This window comes from Gracilinanus agilis, chromosome 2 (genome assembly GCF_016433145.1).
Source record: "Gracilinanus agilis isolate LMUSP501 chromosome 2, AgileGrace, whole genome shotgun sequence".
Taxonomy (NCBI): Eukaryota; Metazoa; Chordata; class Mammalia; order Didelphimorphia; family Didelphidae; genus Gracilinanus; species Gracilinanus agilis.
In genome coordinates this window covers 404,703,372-404,724,688 of record NC_058131.1, presented here as the reverse complement: position 1 = coordinate 404,724,688, position 21,317 = coordinate 404,703,372, and the positions used below count along the sequence as shown (strand labels likewise).

Genomic DNA, 21,317 nt, shown 5'->3' with positions numbered 1-21,317 from the left:
ACATTTTATCAGGGAAGACAGTATGGGCATAATTCAGTTTATACATACAAGTACTTTCTAGAGGAAGGGACCAGTATTTCCAGGCTGTCAGGAAAGAGGTATTTGAATTGAGCTCTAAAGGAAACTGGAAATTCTGACTTGGAGGTAAGGAAAGAATGCCATTTCAGGCTTGAGGGACAGCCTTTGCCAAGTCACAGAGATAAGAGATTGGAATGTCTTGTGTGAGAAACTGCAGGAAGGACAGTTTGAACTGAAGAATGCTTGAAGGTGAGTATAAGCCTTGGGTTGAATGAGCCTTGGTTGGGGCCAGGTTATGAGGGGTTTTAAATGCCAAATTGAAATTTGTATGTTCTTGAGCAGGGAGTGATATGGTCAAACCGTTAGGAATATCAATTTGGCAGGTGTTTGGAGGACAGAGGGGGACATACTTAAGACAGGAAAACCAATAAGGAGGTTGTTGAAATGAGTGGTAATTAGGGCTGCTCAAAGATATTACTTGTGTGAATGCAGAGAAAAGACCAATTGTAAGCAATAATAGAGGTGTAAAATATAGTAACACTTGACATTGGTTGGGTATATATGGTGATAAAGAGTGAGGAATTGATGGATACTTCAAAGGCTGTAAATCTTGATCACTGGAAGCAAGATGATGCCCTTAAAAGAAATAGGGAAGAGGGCTTTAGGGGAAAGCAAATGAGTTCTGTTGTAGACATCTATTTTGAAATGCCCTGTAGGCAGGGCTTAGGAAAATGTCAAGAGTTGGATATATAGGTTTCATAGTAGTGTGAAAAGTCAGAGGATTAGGGTTTCAAATAAAATCTTTTCTCTGTCAATTCAAACTGACCTCTGCTACTCACTAGACATGTGAACTTGGGTAAGTCATTTAATTTCCTCATCTGTAAAATGGTGGCTTTGTGAGTATAAGTGTGAGTGTTAGACAAGTTGGCCTCTAAGGCCCTTTTCAGCTTCAACTGTGATCCTGAGATCATGATAGTTAAATTCAAAAGAAACTGTTAGGGCAGAGAGAAGAGAAGGCCTGGTAAGACAGCCTTGTGATCTGAATATTTTCTTTTAATGCATGGATATTATTTATGAGGCTGTTTTTTTAAGTCATCAATAAGGACTTTCAGTGAATATTATATAGAGATATAAATTTCAGAAGGGTCATTGACAAATTTGAAAACATTCAGAGGATGATGACCTAGAATAGTGAAAGAGGCTGCCATTCTTTAGAACAATATTTGTTGAAAGAACTGTAGATACTTAGCCTAGATAGGAGATTTAAGAAGGGAAAATATTTGAAGGTCAGCGGCACAGCAGACTGCTTTTCTACTTGGTCCCAAAAAACAACTAAGATAACAAAGGAAAGGTTCAGAGAAGCTATCCAAAAGTGGAATGGGCTACCCACAACTTCCTTCCTAGATGAATCTTCAATAGAAGGCTAGATGGATATTGAGAATTCTTTACAGTTACTTCACCTTTTTTAAAATAACATGGTTAATATAATATAATGAAAACTTTCCTGTAGAGTAGGAAAAACCAGCTGTAATGTTCTTCAGCTGATTGCCCATTGTTTTTTTATGGAATCAGTTACCCTTTGTAACCTTTCATTCATGTCATATTTTTGCAGAACCAATTAATTCGTGACATTAAATAGGATATTCTTGTACATGTGGGAAAGAATTCCTTGAGGCATCAATTCCAGAAATATGCCATGGTATCACAGCATTTATTTTGAGTCTTAGATCTTGTAAAATGTGAAACATTGAAGTCTTCTGTATCCCTTATGTTGCAGTCTTGGACTGATTGTGACCCACTGACAAAACTGTTTACAAAAGCTTGTGTAGTTCTGGTTTCTACTGTGCTTAATTTGTTCACTATGGTATTCACTACTTAACCTGAGTGAGAAGCTCATTCCTAATCAAAAGTCTGAAGTGGGCAGAAAAACTCCAATGAAAACAAGTGTTTAGCATTGCTTTTTCTCTTTAGGAACACTTCAGTGTTCATTATTTGTTTCTGTTTTTCACAAATATTGAGACATTTTTCCCTTTTCGGCTCCCTAACCCCATTTCTAATGGAGCTTGAAATTAACATAGCATTTCTATTTACTTGATGTATGATCATCTATCAGAACTGTTCAATTGGGATTTAATTTATGCTTATTCAGTAACTGCAAGATACTTCTACATATGTAGTAAATACAATTATACTGGACACTGTAGCTGTTATATACCAAGTTCCAGTGTAATTAATTTTAACAACCTGTTACAAAGGTTTATGGTTTGTTTGTTTTTTGTTTTTAAGTTCTGCCTGTCACCTATTAGTCTTTCCATTTGATTAAATGGGCGGGGAGGAGTCAATTTATTACTTTTGAAGTTATTTTCACATCTCATCCTGAAACATTTTTTCCCTGGCTTTTAAAATTGTAAAGCTTTGTTAAGTTTTTTATCCTAAAACTTGGAGACATGAAATTTTTATCCAAGAGGTGTGGCCCTAAAATTTTGTGCTTTGACCTTTTATTAAATACAAAGTCTTGTGTTAATATTAAATAAAAGGTGAATTCTCTGCTTCAGAATGGGAGAGGTTTGTTTTGATTATACAGAAAAATTCCATTATAATAAACATCAATGAACAGCTTAAATTCTTTTACTATACTAGTTTATTAATATTTTATAAAATTATTGTTTCTAGATCTTATTTTCATCTTTGACTTAGAAATTTTTTTTGTGATGGTATTTTTGTCATTTAATCTATGTAAATTGCAGACTTTGCTTGGCTTTCTAATATAGGATAGTTTTGCTATCCTGAAATTCTGCTTTACTATTTTTTTTTTTAAACCCATGCTTTCTGTCTTAGTGCCCATTCTAAAACAGAAGAACCACAAGGTTCTAGGCAATGGGAGTTAAGTGACAATACCTAAGTGTTTTTTTTTTTTAATAGTACAGTTAGTTAATAGATGAGGATTGAAAAGGTAAAACTCTTTTATTATTGGTAAACTTTTCCTGGAGTTCCCTATTCTTTGGGTAGACTAGAATGCATTCCCATGAATACTGATGTCTATTATAGTAATTTATTTTTAGTTAGGTCATTGTAGTCTTCGGACAAAAGGGACTATTTTTAGCTTAGAAACATCATTTTGTAAATCTTCTTTCAGGGGAGAAAAAAACCCCAACTAAAAACAAAATTGACTAAATAGAATACTAGCTTGATAGTGTAGGGGTGTTGCCTACTCATCATTGTTCTCTTCAGAGTTCTGTTAAATTTATTTGCTGAATTGAGGAGGGAAATTAGAGGCAGTCATTGAAAGAAATCAAAGTTCAAATGGAATTTTTAGAATAAATAAAAAGAAATGTTCATATATTCTCTAGGTAGTTGAATTTATTTATTTTTATTCTTTTTTTTTTTTAAACCAATACCTTCTGTCTTAGAATCAGTAGGCAATGGGGGAGGGGGGGTAAGTGACTTGCTCAGGGTCGTACAGCTAGGAAGTCAGAGTCCAGATTTGAACCTAGGACCTCCAGTCTTTAGGCCTAGCTCTTAATCCACTGAACCACCTAGCTGCCCCCATGTAAATTTAAATGTATTTCTTTGGGTTTTAGTACCTAGTTCATTGTTGTTCTTCATTCTATTTCATATTATTCTATTTCATTTCTGAGACTTAAGCATTCACTTTGATGAATATGAATATCACATCCCTCTTTGTTGAATGTCTTCTTCCGTTTCATTTCAGCTCTGTATGGGCTAGTATTTACTCTTGATACTTTACCATTTCACTATGTGTAGAAAGTAGAACCAAGAAAAGAACTTTATATGAAAGTGGAAGTAAAAGGGTACACTGAGGGGCACTAGGTAGTATAGTAGATGGAGCTTCAGCAGACTTGGAGTCTGTAGGTTCTGGGTTCAAATTTGAGATAGTTTCTAGCTGTGTGACCTTGGGCAAGTCACTTAAAACTAATTTTAACCCTTGCCATTCTTCTGTTTTCGAATTGATAACTATGACAGAAGGTAAGGGTTTAAAAGGGGCAGGTGGTTGCTGAATCTAGAATTTTGTTCTGTTTGTGTCCCCTTTCCCCCTTCAAGTTTGTGGTTTTCTCCTTTCAGATTTATTTTCTTATTAGATTTCCTTCATTTAAATTTTCTTTGATCTGCCCAGTGCATTTAACAATTTTTTTACTTGTATGACTTTTTTTGTGTGTACATGTCATTTACTTTCCCCCATTCACAAAACCTTGGTGTTATCTTTGTTTCTTCCTTCTTTTTGACTTTCAAAACTAGTCAATAGCAGGCATTTATTAAGGACTTAGTATATGCCAATTGTGCTCCGGGGATACAAAGAAAGGCAAAAAACAGTTCCTATTATAGCTTCAGTAATATCAGTATTTAGGATAAATCTACAAAATAATCATATCTTTATATTACTAGCAAAAACAATGAGGAAAACAGTGTATTCAGAACAATTCCAGAATACATAAGATATATGAGAGGTACTCTACCAAGACACAGAGGATTTATAATATAACTGCAAAATAGACTTTTCAGAAATAATATTAATGATTAGGCAATGCCTAATATAATGAAAGTTATGATGTTGCCTAAATTAGTCTAGAGATTTAGTGCTATATTAAATTACCAAGGGGTTACTTTAGACGACAATAAAAACAAAATTCACCTGGAAGCAGAACTGGTCAAGAAATGAAAAGGGTAAAACAAAAAAAATGTTGAGTCTAATATTCTAAAACATTGAATTATGCTATAAAGCAGTAATTATCAAAATTATTTGATGCTTAAATAGTAGAAACGATTAAAGACTAGATTATTAATAATAGGAACAAACGGTGTAGCAGCTCTGTTTGATAAACTTAAGAATTCAGATTCATCATTGGATAAGAATTCTTGTGGAAACCACAGCATTTAAGCAGAAAATGGGTTTAGAACATCATAAACTATGTAAAACCATTTCTAAAGGGAAAAACCACAGTTGATTTGGCCATGTCCAATTAATGGTGATTTCTAAGACTTTTGCTATCCCAATAAGTACTGCTATAAATAGTTTGGTGTATTATCAGGACTTTCTTGCCCTCATTCCCTCCCTAGGGTAAAAGCATAGTAGTAGATTCTCTTAAGTCTATAGCAGTGATTCCCAAAGTGGGTGCTACTGCCCGCTGGTGGGTGCTGCAGCGATCCAGGGGAGGCGGTGATGGCCACAGGTGCATTTATCTTTCCTATTAATTGCTATTAAAATAAAAAAAAATTAATTTCCAGGGGGCTAAGTAATATTTTTTTCTGGAAAGGGGGTGGTAGGCCAAAAAAGTTTGGGAACCACTGGGTCTATAGGGTATGAATGGGTAAATGGTTTTCCAAAACAGCTGACTGTTTTCACAACTCCACCAGCAATGTACTAGTGTGCCCATCTTTGAAAAACCCCTCAAAGAATGATTATTCCCAGATTTGATCATCTTTGCCAATTTGCCAAGTTAAAGATATTTAAAATCAAGTATACCCTTTGACCCAGCAACATACTGGGTCTGTATCCCAAACATTTGGGAAAAAAAAGGAAAAGGACCCCATTTGTACAAAAATATTTATCGCAGTTGTGGTTAAGAAATTGAGGGAATGCTCATTAATTGGGGACTGGCTGAACAAGCTACGGCACATTATTGTGATGGAATACTCTTGTGCTATGAGAAGTGCTGAGCAGGATGATTTCAGAAAAAAAAACACAACAGGACTAATATGAACTGATGCAAAGTGAAGTGAGCAGAACCAGAACATTTACACAGTAACAGCAATATATTATGATCAACTGTGAATGACAGCTATTTTCAGCAGTACAATGATCTAAGACATTTCTGAAGGACTTTTGATTAAAAAATGCTATCCCCCTCCAGAGAAAGAACTGAGAGAGTCTAAATGCAGATTGAAGCATGCTTTTTAAAATTTTCCTTATTTTTTTTTAGTTTGGATTTTTTGAGTCTGTTTTTTTTCACATAACTAATATGGAAATATGTTTTGTATGACTGCACATGTGTAACCTATGTCAAGTTGCTTGTCCTTTCAGGAGGGAGGAGTAGGGAGGGAAATTGGAACTCAAATATTTTAAATGAATGTTAAAAATTGTTTTTATATATAATCGTGGGGGAAAATTAAAAAAAATTTTAAAGCATTTTACATTCAGTTCTTTGATAATAGCATCCCTGTGAAGTAGGTGGGTTTGGAAACAGGCTCACTGTGCCTTCCTTCTGAAATAATCTATTTACACTGCATATATTGTATATGTGCAGTTATTTCTAGGTAGTTTCTCCCACAGAATGGGAGCTCCTTGAGGGCAGGAATCATATTTTTGCTTTTCTTCATATCCACAGTATTTGGCATGTATAGTAAGCACTTAAAAAATGCTTGTTGACTGACCCACAGTTCTGGACAAAAATTCAGAAAATGAAAACTGAGAAAGAGCCCGGAGGCTGGGATAGGGGGAAGTTACAGGATACCATGAAAACCTAGAGGAAGTATTTCCTGAGGAAATGGTCATTAACTGTCAGAAGCTGCAGAGAGGTCAAGAAGGATGGGTGGGGACTGAGAAAAAGGCCATTAGATTTGGTAGTTAAGACACTGATATTTTTGGAAAGAGCAAAATCATTTGAAGCATAAGATCTTTATGGATCCTTTGTCTATCATAGCAACATTAACAGGATTTAAGAAACTTCATTTTAAAATACATGCCCATAAAAACAAAAGGCCTAAATCATCTAAGTCATATCTTCCAATTTTTTATTACACTCATCCCACTTGGCATAACTAGGTAGTTTTTAAAGACTTCACTACTTCTAATCAAATGGATTCCATATCCTAATGGAGTTATCATCCAACTTTTAGTTAATGGAGAACAGAAATCAGAGCATTCTGTAGAAGTCATACAGAAGTCTGACAGTATCTACCTTAATTATATAAATTAAAGCAAGACAATACCAAGCAAGTTTAAGTGGCTGGGGACAGCAATCTAGGAGTTGAACTGTCAATTTATATGAGAACAGGACTGTAGAAGGAAAAAAGTATCATTTCACCATACCAAAGCATCTGATTATGGCAAGGTGTTTCAATTCATGTATCAAACTACATCCCTTCCTTAAGCACATTAAACATTAATTTACAAAGGAATAGTCATATCACTTAAAATATGTGTGCTACTAAAGCTTCATTTTACCTCTACAATGCTACTAAATGCTTTTTAAAAATCAAGGTTAAGTTAATGCAATGTTAATATTGTTCATTTAAATGCACATCAGGAAATTTAGAAATTAAAGTTCCCAAAGCAATGTTAACTGCTATGCTGCACAAGATACACTATTTTGGAATATTCAGAGCTATCATATGAATGCCAGATTATACAAACATTAAATGGCATTAACACAGCTGTGGGTTCATCCTTGAATCTAACTGCCAAAAACAACATTTTTTAGAGTGTGCGTGTGTGTGTGTGTGTGTGTGTGTGTGTGTGTGTGTCCCCTCATGTCCGTATTCTTTAGATGTCTTCTTTTTGATCAGATCCTTTGTAATTTTCCAAATATGCTACTTTTTCAAACTCAGATCTCTAGGAACAACCTGCCCCTTTCCGCCAAAGTATTAGTGACCTACTGACCAAAGCTACTATGGAAACCCTCTCCCTCTCCCTCCCCCCCAATTGAACTGATAGCTTGAGTTCAGACTTGTAAACACTGATCATAACTATAACTTCAGGATAATAAACTTTCCATTTAGATATTCTCATAACTCATGCAAATATAAAGTATTTACACAGACTATATGTTAGATAATCTTAGTGGTTTAACTGATAGCTTTTGTTATTGGTACAGATGCATGCTACATTGAAAGAGAAAAGGAAATGGTTACAGTTTTAAAAGTTTATATGAGCTTGTTTTGCCTTTTCCTGTTTTCAATCACTCCTTTTTCCTTCTTTTTTTTTTTCCTTTTTTTTGGAGGGATGGCAGGTAGAACAAATGCTGGAAATGGTTAACATCAGCTAAATACATCAGTTACAAAAATTACTAAGCAATAGACAGAATGACCCCAAAAGGACCCTCTTTTTGTCAATAGGGCACCATGGTTTAGTGAATGTGGAAATAATGCTGGATTTGGAGTTGGAGGGCTTGGATTCAAACTGGAGCTTCATCAGGTTACAATCTCTTTGAGACTAGTGTCTTCATTTGTAAGATGATAAGAATTGACTAGATTACCTCTGGAATCCGGGACCTTTCCTGCCTTCTATGATCTTGTAAATGACATGGCTAATTCTGTGACATGAAACCACCTTTCCTTCGCTGTACTAGGGAGAATTATGTATTACATAATTGTATTTATTGCCTTCACTTTTGTCTTTTATTTCCTCAGTGCAGGGGGTAGCGCAAGGTGGAAAAATAGGGGGAAATGCAGGATTTGTAATCAGAGGACTAGGTTCAAATCTCAGCTTTACCATCTATACCACCTGTGTAACCTTGAGAACCATTTAATACTGGAGCCTCAGCATCTTTATCTATTTAATGAAGGTATTGGAATGCCCTGTAAGGTTTCTACAAGTTCTAGATTGGTATTCCTATAATGTTATAGTTGGGAATAGCTAAATCAATTGTGATACATGAAAGTAATGGAATATTATTCAATAGAATGAATAGAAAGAAGCATAGAAAGATTTATACTCTCTGATGCAGAATGGAGGAGAGCCAAGAAAATATTAGAAAAAAATGAAAAAAATCTATAAATGGAAAGAATAATTACTACAAAAGAATCAAAAGTGAGGACTGCAAAATGACAGAACAAGCATGGCCTCAAAGAAGAAATATAAGATATTCTCTATTTCACTACTTTGCCAGAGACAGGGGGACCACAAGTGTGGTACATTATATTTTCAGACTTTTTCAATGTTTTGATTAGTTTTTCTATTTTTGTTGTTATATGGGATTGCTCTATAGGAGGGAGAGGAATACTGGGAAGAATCCTGGTGGAGTAAAATCTCTAAAAACCTTAAGAAAAATTTACTTTAAAAATAAATAGCTTAGAGAATATAGAATTGCTTGGATCTGCCGCTAAACTCTGAACAGAGGCAGGTTGTCGAATGGAGAATCCTGATTGGTTATCAAAACACTAGGGGATGATATTTTCTACATAACCATGAAAATTGTGGTGCTGGAGAAGACTTGAAAGCCCCTAGGGAGATCAAATCAATCAACATTTAGAGAAATTAATTTGGACCATTCGCTGAAAGGACAAATACTGTCCTTTTTTTTTCACCACATAATGATAAGACAGGACTTTTTGGAAAAGACCTTGTTGCTGGAAAAAATTGAAGGCAAAAGGAGAAGGAAAGGGCAAAGGATGAAATGTGTATAGTCTTGTGGAAGCAACAAAGAAGAGCTTGGACAGACTTCAAGGGATAGTGGAGGATAGAAGGGCCTGGCTTGTAGTGGTCCATGAGGTCAAGATGAAGCAGACATGATCAAACAGAACACATAGTATGGGACTTTTTTAGTCACTGTAGAATAGGATAAGCCATTCTTCCCAAATTATGTAGTGTTTTTTTTTCCCAAATAGTTTACAATGTTCATGTAAAAATCTTTGGTCTGTTGTACTAACTGGTTTTGTCACATATGTTTGGGAGTGTGAAATTGGTTAAATGTTTATTGAAAATTTTCCAAATGCAAGACAACATGCAGGGTGCCAAGAAGAATAAGATGGTTACTGGTCTTAAAAGAGCATTGTTGGGGGAAGCAAGATACAAATAAGTGAAAAGCCAATATCAGTTTAGTACAGCAATTTAAGATGCCACAAAATTATGGAAACATAAAATTAGAGTGTCCTGGGAGTTGGTAAGCATGTTAGAAATCCTAGATCTACTGTAATGTAGTAGACAGAGCATTTAAGTTGGCACCAGACCTGCACTTGAATACCTGCTCTGGGAATTATTACTTATTTGGTTTTTGACAAATCATATCACTTAATCATTTTCTTCATTTGTAAAACTAGAGAGAGGGACAACCTCTAAAATCTCTCTGAATTCTAAAATCTTAGAATTTATGTTCTTTTAACCTAAATCAATTCCCTCCTTTGGTAAAGCATTTATACAAGTTCACGTTACTAGTGATCAGTTAAAACTCCAACTCTGTGTCCATGACTCCCAATCCCATTTTGTGTGCCATGCTACCCCTAGGTTTAAAGTTATTTTAATCTTTTTTGGATTGGGGTCATGTCATGCATAACTCTTGTATTTAGTTAAAATAATGTTTGGTTTCACTCCTAGTTGGGCTTTGATTAAGGGTTTGGTGTGAGGCAACATCCTTCAATCATGAATATCGAAAGACTTAAAAGTAAACCGAATGGCCTCAATATTTTTAACTATCATTGTATTTTCAGATTTTATTATGTTGAGTGAGGTTTTTAAGTATACACCTTAATGCCTTTACTTAGCCAAATTCTAATAAATTTTGTTAGTGATGAGATCCTTCTTGAGGGAGAGTGTACCTCTTCTTGAAACCTAATCTAAATAAATCATATATTAGAGCTAGAAAGACTTCAGAAATTATCTAGTACAAAAACCTCCAAGGAACAATAGATTCAGTATTGGATGGATTGGCCCTAAGAGGCCATCTTAAACAAACTTTACCTGAAGAGGAGTCCCCTTCAAAATATACTCCCCTTCTGTAAGGAAGTTTTTCCTTGGATAAAGCCAAAATTACCCCTGAAATTTCTATCCCACCAATCCTAGATTTGTCTTCCAGGAACAAACAGACCGAGTCATTGTCCTTTAAATATTTGGAAACTGCTATTGCATGTTCCTCCAAGTTTTCTGCAAGCTAAACATCCCTGGTTCTTTCACTCCATCCTCATGGGCTTAGACATGAACCTGAGACTTCTTCACCATCTTAGTTTTCCACTAGTCAGTTTTTCAATGCTTTCCTAAAAATGTGGTTCACAGAACTGTCCACAATATTTAAGATAATATCTTACAGTAGGACTCACAGACACTATGCACAAAGTTGTTGTGAGGATCAAATGAGAACATGTAAGGTATTCAGTAAACCTTAAAGTGCCATAGAAATGCTAGCCCTTGTGCTTTTCCTCCTCCCACTCTGTCCAGCTGCTCACCACTCCACTTCTTGATGCTGTGCCTTTGTTGAGGCTTGCCTCACTTTCCTGGAATGTACTCTTTCTCATCTTCTCCCTCTTGATTTCCCTCAGCACATAATTCAAATTCTGACTTCTGTCCGGTCCCCCTAGCTGCCAATATGTTCCCCTCTGAAATAATTTTCCTTCTACTCATATCTTTGCAGCATCATGGATTTAGACCTAGAGGTTATAGTGTCCAAATCTGTCATTTTACAGATGAGGAAACTGAGGTTGAAAGGGGTTAAGTGAGTTGCCCAGGATCACATAGATTAAAAGTGTGTGTTGCAGGATTCAAACTGAGATCCCCAATATGAGGTAAGCCACCTGACTGCCCCCCCCACACACACACACAACACTTATTCTTGATGAAACCATCCTGACTTTTGGTGATCACTATTTGCTTTAGGTCTGCAGAAACTATTCCTTTAAAATTCTAGAATTTTGGTAGTCTAGTTCATTTGCCTATAATTTGCAAACTGCATTTTCTTTCCATTTCTGAAAATAAGGACATTTTCCTGCCTTTATTTCTATAATATTCTGTTTATCACAGTCTTCCAACATTACCGACATTGGCTTTGCAATCATATCTACCATTGTAGTTTATCTGGGCTCTTTATTGTAGGTTATAATTTTACTATCTCCTATTTTCAGATGCCAAGATAAAGACCCTTGCTATCTCACTAACATTTTTTGAATGTTCAGGAGAAAATCTATCATTAGTTTTGCTGGGTTTTCTTATATGTGTCTCTTTGGACTTTTAAAACATTTCTTGGGGGAGAGATATGAAGGTGAAAGTAAGAACATGAATCATGTAACCATGGAAAATTTTTCTAAAAAATAAAAATTAAAAAAAAATGTACGGGGGGGGGGGAGAGGACATTTCTTGGACCCAATTACAGTAGGCTGAATGTTAGCAAGCTAAGATTTAGATCATCTCTTAAGTTTTACTGGCATGTGCGTTGACCTATGCTGTCTCTTTACCAAAGAATTCTGTTTTTAAAAAATCAGAATATTGATTACAAGTCACAGGTTTGATTATAGAAAGCAAATCTAACACTATGAGACAAATTACCTAGGAAACTTTTGTTTAGCTTGAATGGATTTATATTAGTAGTTTGGTTAAATGAAATTTTTAAGTGGATGCCCAATCACAAATTATTGAAGAATATCTCAACACTAAGGAGACGCTAGATGAGTTTTTAGCCCATGTTTGAATGCCAGACCAGAGTTTGTTTCAAGCTTGTAATTTTATATATTCAAATAGACTAATATGAGCTCATCTTGAGTGATGTAATTTCAAAATGCCACAATTTGCCAGCATTTTTATGATATAAAAGAGTTGTTTCCTTTATAATATTGAGAATGTGTTGAACTCCAGTACCTTGTAGTGGGAGGTAGAAATAGTTCACCAAACCTATATTTTGGTTCCATTTTGTGTGTGTGTGTGTTTATGTATGCATGTATTTAAAACCTTACCTTTTTAATAATAAAGCAAGCATGTAACCAATGTTTGATAGAAGGGAGACAGACAGACAGACAGACAGACAGACAGACAGACACTATGAGGTGAGTCTCTCTTCTGGCTCTCCCTTGGGGCCAAATATACACTGGGAGTCTTTAAGGGGGTGTCGCCCCAAAACTGGGTGACCTGGATGGTTATGCCACCCTACAGGAGTTGGGGGTGAGGTTTCCCTATAAGATGAGGTATGTGGTACCCCAACCCGATTCTGAATAAGGACGGAGTTCACACAAACTTCCCCCCCATCGATTAAATTCATAACAGGTGGTCTGGCTTCAAGATGGAGACAGCCAGACCAAGCTGTGGTTTCTCTCTCCATCGTCTCTCAGTCACTCTAGAACACTATCGACTGATGAATGGCTTTTATTATTTGCAATTCAGGGATTGGGGAAAGGGGTGACAGGCAGAGGAATTTGGGGGTGCCCTCTTTGCTACCGTTATGGAGTCTGTCACTTGGGTGGGATCCCTAGTGGTTCCCACACCTAAACTTCTTCCCCCCTTTCTTCTGTTTCTATCCTTTTCTATAATTGTAAGTTTTGACTGAAAGGGGGCCTCTCAGCAAGGCTGGGTAATGGGAGAAGGAGACTAAGAGATCACTCCCAAAATGGAGTCCAAAAACTTAGCTGACTTGATGGTTGGAGTATTGATGGGTGAGATGCGATGGAATGGCTTTGACCAGGGAGTCAGGGTTTCAGTTTCCATTCCAAGATCCTCAGGAAGCCCTCCGGACTGGATCTGAGCTGGGTGCCTCCTCCTCTCTTCTCCCAGTCCTTTCACCCAAAGACCTCTCCTCCCCTTCTTCCTCTGAGAAACTTCCCAGAATTCTCTCTGGTCTCAACTATCAGTAACTGTCACCAACTGCCTTCTTCTGGCTCCTTTTGTCCCATCCCCCTTGAACAAATTCCATCCTTACCTTTTCTTAAGAACTGATACTAAATATAAGTTCCAAGTCAGAAGAGCAGTAAGGGCTAGGCAATTGTGACTTACTCAGGGTTACACAGCTAGGGAGAGTCTAAGGTCACATTTGAACCCATAATCTCCTGTTTTCAGGCCTGACTTTCTATGTACTAGGTCACCTATAGCTTCCCTTTATTTTTGAAAATAAGGAGATTACTTTAGAACAGATTTTTAAAAATCCAAGTAAAGGTGTAATGAAGAATCTAGCACCAACTTTCCTGATTTTCAAGTCCATTGGATATTTGACCTCTGTGACACTGTTTAGTGACCTCTGTATGATTAGGTGTTTTCCATCAACATTTTCTAATTTATGAGTGGTTTTGATAGCTACTATACAAGGTTAACAGTCTCACAGGATTTGATTTAATAGAATGAGACATAGTATAGTCTCTTAAATTTGATTTGTTGTGGCCCTGGGGTGGAGATGAGGAGGGGAGGGAAAGGGGGAGAGGCGGGCAGTGAGAAAGGGTCCAGGGAGAGAGGGGGTGATGGGGACAGAGTGGGAGGAGAGATTATATAGTACTCTTATAAATTGTTGAACAAAAGGATAAGCTCATTAAGTATTAAAATGTTTTTGAAGAAATACTAGGTGGCAGGTATGTATCACTTAAAAAAAAAAAAGCCCTTTTCTTCTATTTTAGTAGCAGTTCTAAGACAGAAGAGTGTCAGTTGCTTAAATGACTTGCCCAGGATCACATACCTAGGAAGTGTTATAGACTAGTTTGAACCCAGGTCCTCCTGACTTCGAGCCTGGCTCTCCATCAACTGAGCTATCTAGCCACTCTATGTATCATTTTTAAAGAACTCTTACAAATACGCAAGATTCTTGTCTTTGCTATACTCATTTGGGAATGGTTGTAGATTTGCTGCAAGCTGAGGTTGACAAGTAAGAAAATGAAGCCAAATTGTATTGGATCTTCGCATTTTTGGTCTCAGAAATGTATAAACTAGAATTCTACTGAATGCAACATGGTTTAACTGGTTCTTCCCATGTCCCACTTGCTTTAATACTGTGTCACAGTTATATTGTTTCCTGCCCCTCATTACTTACAAAGCAATTCAGAGAATACTCATTTTAGTCACTTACTATACTATATATACTTCATTGCTTCAGTAGTGACTGGGCCTCTTAGTGCCATGTCAGCGCCTACTCTTAAAAACTCTTTGAGGTTTGGGATCTGGGATTGGAGCTTTCAGCCTGCTGCATATGAAAGCTACCCTTTTACTCTTAGAACTAAAGATAATGGAGATAATAAATAAAGATAATAACACCTATGCTGAGCCTTGTTGGCATTGCTTTTCCTGTATCTGCCATCTTTGTGTCAGTGTTTGCCAAGGGCTTCCTCCCCCTTTTACAAAGCACACACATACATTTTCAATTTTTCAGTCTCTGAACTCATCATTGTAGGGCATTCCCTCCATCAGTGAAGATTGTAGCTTTTACATGCCATTTCATCCTGTATGATGCTTACTTTCTTGTTTTAGAATTGATACTGAATTTTCCATCCTTTATTCCTTACTTTTTTTTTTTTAAACCTTTACCTTTCTTCTTATAATCAATACTGTGTAATTTGTTCCAAGGGAGAAGAGCAGTAAGGTCTAGGCAATAAAGATTAAGTGACTTGGGGCAGCTGGGTAGCTCAGTGGATTGAGAGCCAAGCCTAGAGACGGGAAGGTCCTAGGTTCAAATCCGGCCTCAGACACTTCCCAGCTGTGTGACCCTGGGCAAGTCACTTGACCCCCATTGCCTAGCCCTTACCACTCTTCTGCCTTGGAACCAATACACAGAAGTTAAGGGTTAAAAAAAAAAGAAAAAAAGATTAAGTGACTTGCACAGGGTCACACAGCTAGGAAGTCTCTGAGGCTAGATTTGAACCCAAGATTCTTGTGCCTGGATTATCTTTGGAAATAAGTAATAACCTTCTTGTGTCCGTGAAGTCTCCAAATTGGAGTTACTTGTCAAGTAACATTACTCTCAAGTCATGGAAATTCCATTTGCAGGGATTTTATCTGACTTTTTCTGAGAAAGAGGTAGAAAGAAAGTATCCAGGTACTAAAAATCTGGGAACTCCTCTCTCTGGTTGCCATATGCTTTTACTAAAAACAAGTTGTTCATTTTCTTTTTCTAGAAGGGAGTGCAAGGTAAGACTTCTCCAACTCTGCCTTATGCACTAGGGTCTGAAAGACAAAGAGAAGAGAGTATGTGAAAAGGGGTGAGCTATTTTTATAGACCATGTGGAAGTGATGGCTTTTATTCAGAGTCCATACTATCTGATTCTGTCACTAGTCATGTTGGAAGTAGCCCAAATCACAGAGAATTAATCTGAGCAGTTCTCTTAATGTTTTCAGCCAGCTGTTAGGGTGCATGTGCTTCTCTGGGAGGTGCCATGCCTTGAAATCACATCAACTGATGAAGGATTCATCAGTTTGATTGGGGGTACTCTTACAGATGTACTGAATCCAAAACTGACAGTGACTCTGGCTGTGAGGAAAGAATGGCAATTTGAGTTTTAAAATTTTGGGCCCTGTATTTTATACTTTAACAATTATGCCTTTTAAAAAATAACCTTTATTTATATCTCTTGTTTTTAGGTCATCTACATTTCTACTGTATCTGCTTCTCCTCAGCCTTTTTAAAAAGAGGAAGGAAAAAAGAAATTAGCTACCTCAATACAGTGAAAAACCTGATGTTACATGTTGCATTCCACACTCCTTGTGACTATTGTGTTCTGCAGAGAAGCAGGGGAAATGACTTCTTTGGGCCCAACCTTGGCCATTAAAATTTCACTGCATTTATATTCAGTTTTTTTCACTTGCCATTCTCTTCATTTGTAGTCACATATGTGCAGCTAGGTGGCACAGTGGATAGGGTGCCTGACCTGGAGTCAGGAAGATTCAACTTTTGGCCTCAGACAATTATTAGCTGTGCCACTCTGGGAAAGTATTTTTAATCCTATTTGCTTCAGTTTCCTCATTTGTAAAATGAGAGTAGGTAATGACAAACTACTAGTATCTTTGTCAAGAAAACCCTAAATGGAGTCATGTAGAATTGGATACAATTTCTTACATGATAACAATTCATGATGTGTTCTGATTTGTTTAGCCATTCTCCATTAAAAAACAAAACAAACCAACCACCATTTCCAGTTCTTATTACATAAAATACTGCTGTGTATGGGGCCTTTGAGATATATACTTAACAGGCGAATCTCTTTGTCAAAGCATATAGACATTTTCAAATAAAGTAGGACCTGTTTATGCAAATTCAACAAACATGAACTCTTGTATACCCAATTAGCAATCAAAAAAAAATAAGGCAGAATATGTAAGATAAAACAATTTTAATTATGCACCAAGTCTGTACCATTTTCTGAGACAGTGTAAAGTCACTTCCTCTTAATCACACCCAGTCACACTCATTCTCACTCTGAGAAGCATTAGTGTGAACCATTACACTATTTTGCACCAAACATGAGCTCCAGCTTCTGCATCAGTCTTGTCCTGGTCAGAGCAAAGCAGTGTTTCTCTTTATTTCATTCACCTTATTGTGCCCTCAAAGTTCAAAAATAGTGATGCTAATGACTGATAAGCTTAAAAGTTGTAAAGTACCTAAGTATGTTCAGATAAGAAATGTTATTAAACAATGAGGTTCATTATTATGTGTGATTTTTGCGAAGGTCTTAGAATATATTGGTTGTGTAAAACTACTGCATTTCCAAATTATTTTTCAAAATGGTTGTACCAGTTCCCAGGTCCAAAAATAGTGCATTAATTTTCCATAACTTCTTCAATATTGGCTATTCTTAGTTTTTGTTACTTTTGTCAGTTTGTTGGCTTTGAAATCTCAGGGTTGTTTTGATTTGCATTTATTTTTAGTGAGTGGTAACATTCTTTCCTATGGTTAAATGTTAAATGTTATTTTTTGACCATTTATCTTTGGGGACTGGCCTTCAGAGGTAGTATGATACACTGAATAGACACCTGGCCTCAAAACCAGGAAGACCTGGATTCAAATTCTGCTTCTTATATATACTGGTTTTTGTGGCCCTGAACAAGTTGCTTTAATGGTATTTTTTTTAGGTAGCTTCTTTTAAGGCTATGTAAATTGCAGAGAAGGAGATAAACTGTAGAAGGAGATTTGTTCATCTAGGACAGAGATGAAAAACCTTTTAGAGGTGGAGTGCCAGGCCACACCTTTCCCCCACCTGCTGCCCCCCCCCCCCCACATACACATATGGTGGGGGAAAGAAGTGCTCCTCCCATTGGGCTGCTGGACAGAGGAGTGGGTTATATGAAAAAATGTCATCAGATATAGTGAAGAGCTAGAGGGGAGCAACTCTGCCCTAGCCCCTCTGTCTTTCTAGTAAAGAACTCTGAGAGGGGGCGGGGGTGGCAGAGTGCCCACAGAGAGCACTCTGTGTGCTGTCTTTGGCATCAATGTCACAGGTTGACCATCACTGAGCTAGATGTTCTCTTTGTTAATGAAATCTCAACTTTAGCCACTATCTTAGTATTTCTATTAGTTGTCTCTATTAGGATATTAGACCCTAATCAGAACTATTTCATACAAAAATTTTTCTTAGTTGACTACTTCCCCTTTCCTAGTTAAATTAATTTTGCAAATGCTTTTCAATTTTATATAGTCAAAAATCCTCTATTTTAGTTTTTTGTTATCTTCCTTAATTCTTGTTAGGTTACGAATTGACCACTTATTCATGTAGCAAAATATTTTGGGAATAAATCTACCAAGTTATTTAGTATAGTACCTAACTAGATAACAAAATGCTCTTAAAAGAAATAAATAAAAAAAGTTTAAATACTTAGAACAATAGTCAGTGCTCTTAGAGGGGCTATGTCAACATAATACAAATGGCAATGATACCAAAATTAATTTTCAGATTTGATTTAATTTATCAACCAAACTACTAAGGATCACTTTATAAAACTGGTAAAAAAATAATAGAATTAATTTGGAAGAAAAAATAAAAAATATCAAAGAAAATGGAAAAAAAGAAATGAATGGAGAGTACCACTGCAGATCTCAAGCTATATGATAAAGCATTATCAAATGTATTTGTTACTAGTACAAAAAAGATAGAATCAGTGGAACAAACTAGATCTAGGAAGAAAATACATCACTAACTGAACTCAGCCCAATGTTAAATAAACCCCGAAACAAATCACCTAAGAACCCCTTGGTTGACAAGAGTTGATGAGAAAACTGGAAAAGAGTTTCATAGAAATTAAACCTAAACCAACATCTTACCCCAAAATAAATTCAAAATTGATTGGTGACCTAAATATTAAGATAATAAAATCATACTCTAAAGAAAATTAGACAAGAAGCAAATCATTATACTTTTCAATCACATCTCCATTTCTCCCCTTATACCACAATCGTTTCTCATTATATTCGTGCTTCTACCCACTTACAGAATGCTCACTTTTAACAAAGAAGATAATTGGGCAAACAAAGCATGTATCCTTCACCAAGCTTTCTGTTAGTTTTGTTCTAGCTTTTTGCTCTTTTATGGAGCAAATATTACCTTAGATTCATCTGCCATAGTCTATATTAGTACCTAAATTAAAAAAAAATTTAATTTTTTCAAATTATTTTGTATTCCAAAATGGTATTGACGTTTGGCTACTTTGTCTCTTGATGGCTTGACTAGTGAACTGGTTTCCTGGCTTAATGTGGTCTTGGGCTTTTTTGGGCTTGTTTGTGGCAACTGCTTTGGTCAAATTTTTTTTTTAACCCTTACCTTCTGTATTAATAACAACTCCAAGAAGGGCAAGGAAATTGAGATTAAATGACTTGCTCAGAGTAGGAAATACTTTGAGGTTACATTTGAAACCAGGTCCTTCCAATTCCAAGCTTGGTGCTCTGTCCGTTGTGCTACCTAGCTGCCCCAATCTTTATATTCTTCTGCTTACTAAATCTTGGCATCAGTAATTCAGTTAAATACATCATATTGAACCTATAGAAATATATCACAGAACCTTTTCATTTTATCCTTCCAATTTGAAGATGATTTTGACTTTCACTTTAACTAGTCAACTGTATTCAGGCAGCTTATTTTGACTTTCTTCTAGATGAAAATATTAATAATTTATAAGTGCGAGACATCTGAGTAGTCTGAAATCTTTTTTCCCCTCAAAACTGAGACCTGCTTTGTAACATCCTTTTTTGCCATCTTTCCCTGATCTGCCTTTGCATCGAAGTGACCAAGTGTTAAAATATATGTCAATTTAGTTTGTATGAGCTTGACATTCTTCATAGATTTTTCTCACTCTTTATCTTGTACAATAGATACTGATACACATATTTCAGTTATGTTCATGGTGGTCTTTTTGCTTATGCTTTTCATAAGCACAGCAAGGGAAGGTGATCAGTGTTCCATGAAATATTTCTTTATGCCTTTGGGTACATTATGAAACCAACCTCAACAATTCCTTTGCCTCTGCAAGGTGAACTTGTAAGCCATCCTGCAGCAGCTGCCTTTTGTCTGGTTTTGTTTATCATGAAAATATGAATTTTGAGGTAGTGATCTGGTTGGGAGACAGACAACAGACATATTTTGGCCCAGTATGTAGCCCTAGAATTCTTTTTAGGACTGCCTTAGAGGGTTCATTTCTGTGATACTTAAAATGAAAGATTATTTTGACATGAAATTTAGTGATGTTTTATAAATTTGTTTCTACAATGCTTGCCAGACTTTGACTTTTGTTGTTTTTCCAGAAATGACTGCTGTACATGCAGGCAACATAAACTTCAAATGGGACCCCAAAAGTCTGGAGATAAGGACTCTGGCAGTTGAAAGACTTTTGGAGCCTCTTGTGACTCAGGTAAGAATTTACACACTAATCTTGATAGCAATGTCATTTGAGAATATAGACTGTTCCATTTTTCACCTTGGTTTCCATATTGACTTGAGTTTTTTTTGAAAATCCACGGAATTTTAGAATTAGGACTTTATAAATCATATAAGCCAAACCTCTTGTTTTTTTGGATGAGAAAACATAGACACAGTAGGGAAAGGACTTGGTCAAGGTAGTAGCAAAACTGGGATCAGAAACTTGGTCTTTTGATTCATACTACATCATTCTTTCAGTGTTTGACCTTAATTATAATAATGTTGGTTAGCTGTTACTGGTGATGGCAGGAATCATCAAGTGTCAGAGGTGGTGTTTTTGTACTATTTATGAGAACTTGATATTCATTATGTCCTCCAAGAGGCCAGGATTGTTGTATTTTAAGGTTTACAGGTGGTAATTTCCCTGTTTAGTGAGACAATTATAACTTTCCCATAGCTACTCAATTGGTAAAGACCAGGACCAAGATTTGAATCCAGGTCTCATAACTGAGAGGTCAGCATTCTTTATACAAGACATTATTTCCCTTTTACACAAAATTGTTGAAAGACTTGACCAGCACCTAACTGACACACGCCTGTTTTCTGTGTCAATGCCAAATATTAGAAAGGCACTTAACAAATTAGAAGTGATGTTTATTAAGTCAGTCAGTAGGCATTGAGTGCCTACTGTAATGTGCTAAATGCTGGAGAGAGACAAAGAAAGGCCAAAGACAGTTCTTTTCATAAAGACTGGAACTCACTGTTTAATAGGAGAGGAAACATGGAAACAATTACATTCAAAGAAGATATATGCAGGATAAATTGGTGGTGTC

At 36.3% G+C, this 21,317-nt stretch overlaps 1 protein-coding gene across 1 annotated transcript in view; it reads left to right on the top strand.

The window, feature by feature from the left end:
• The window catches only part of CTNNA1 (catenin alpha 1), a 170,356-nt gene that overhangs the window by 7,383 nt on the left and 141,656 nt on the right, over positions 1-21,317 (top strand). Inside the window, exon 2 of the mRNA XM_044664563.1 lies at positions 20,370-20,476. Coding sequence (XP_044520498.1) covers positions 20,372-20,476 — 105 coding nt within the window. The 5' untranslated portion in view covers positions 20,370-20,371. The remainder of the gene's footprint in view (positions 1-20,369; positions 20,477-21,317) is intronic.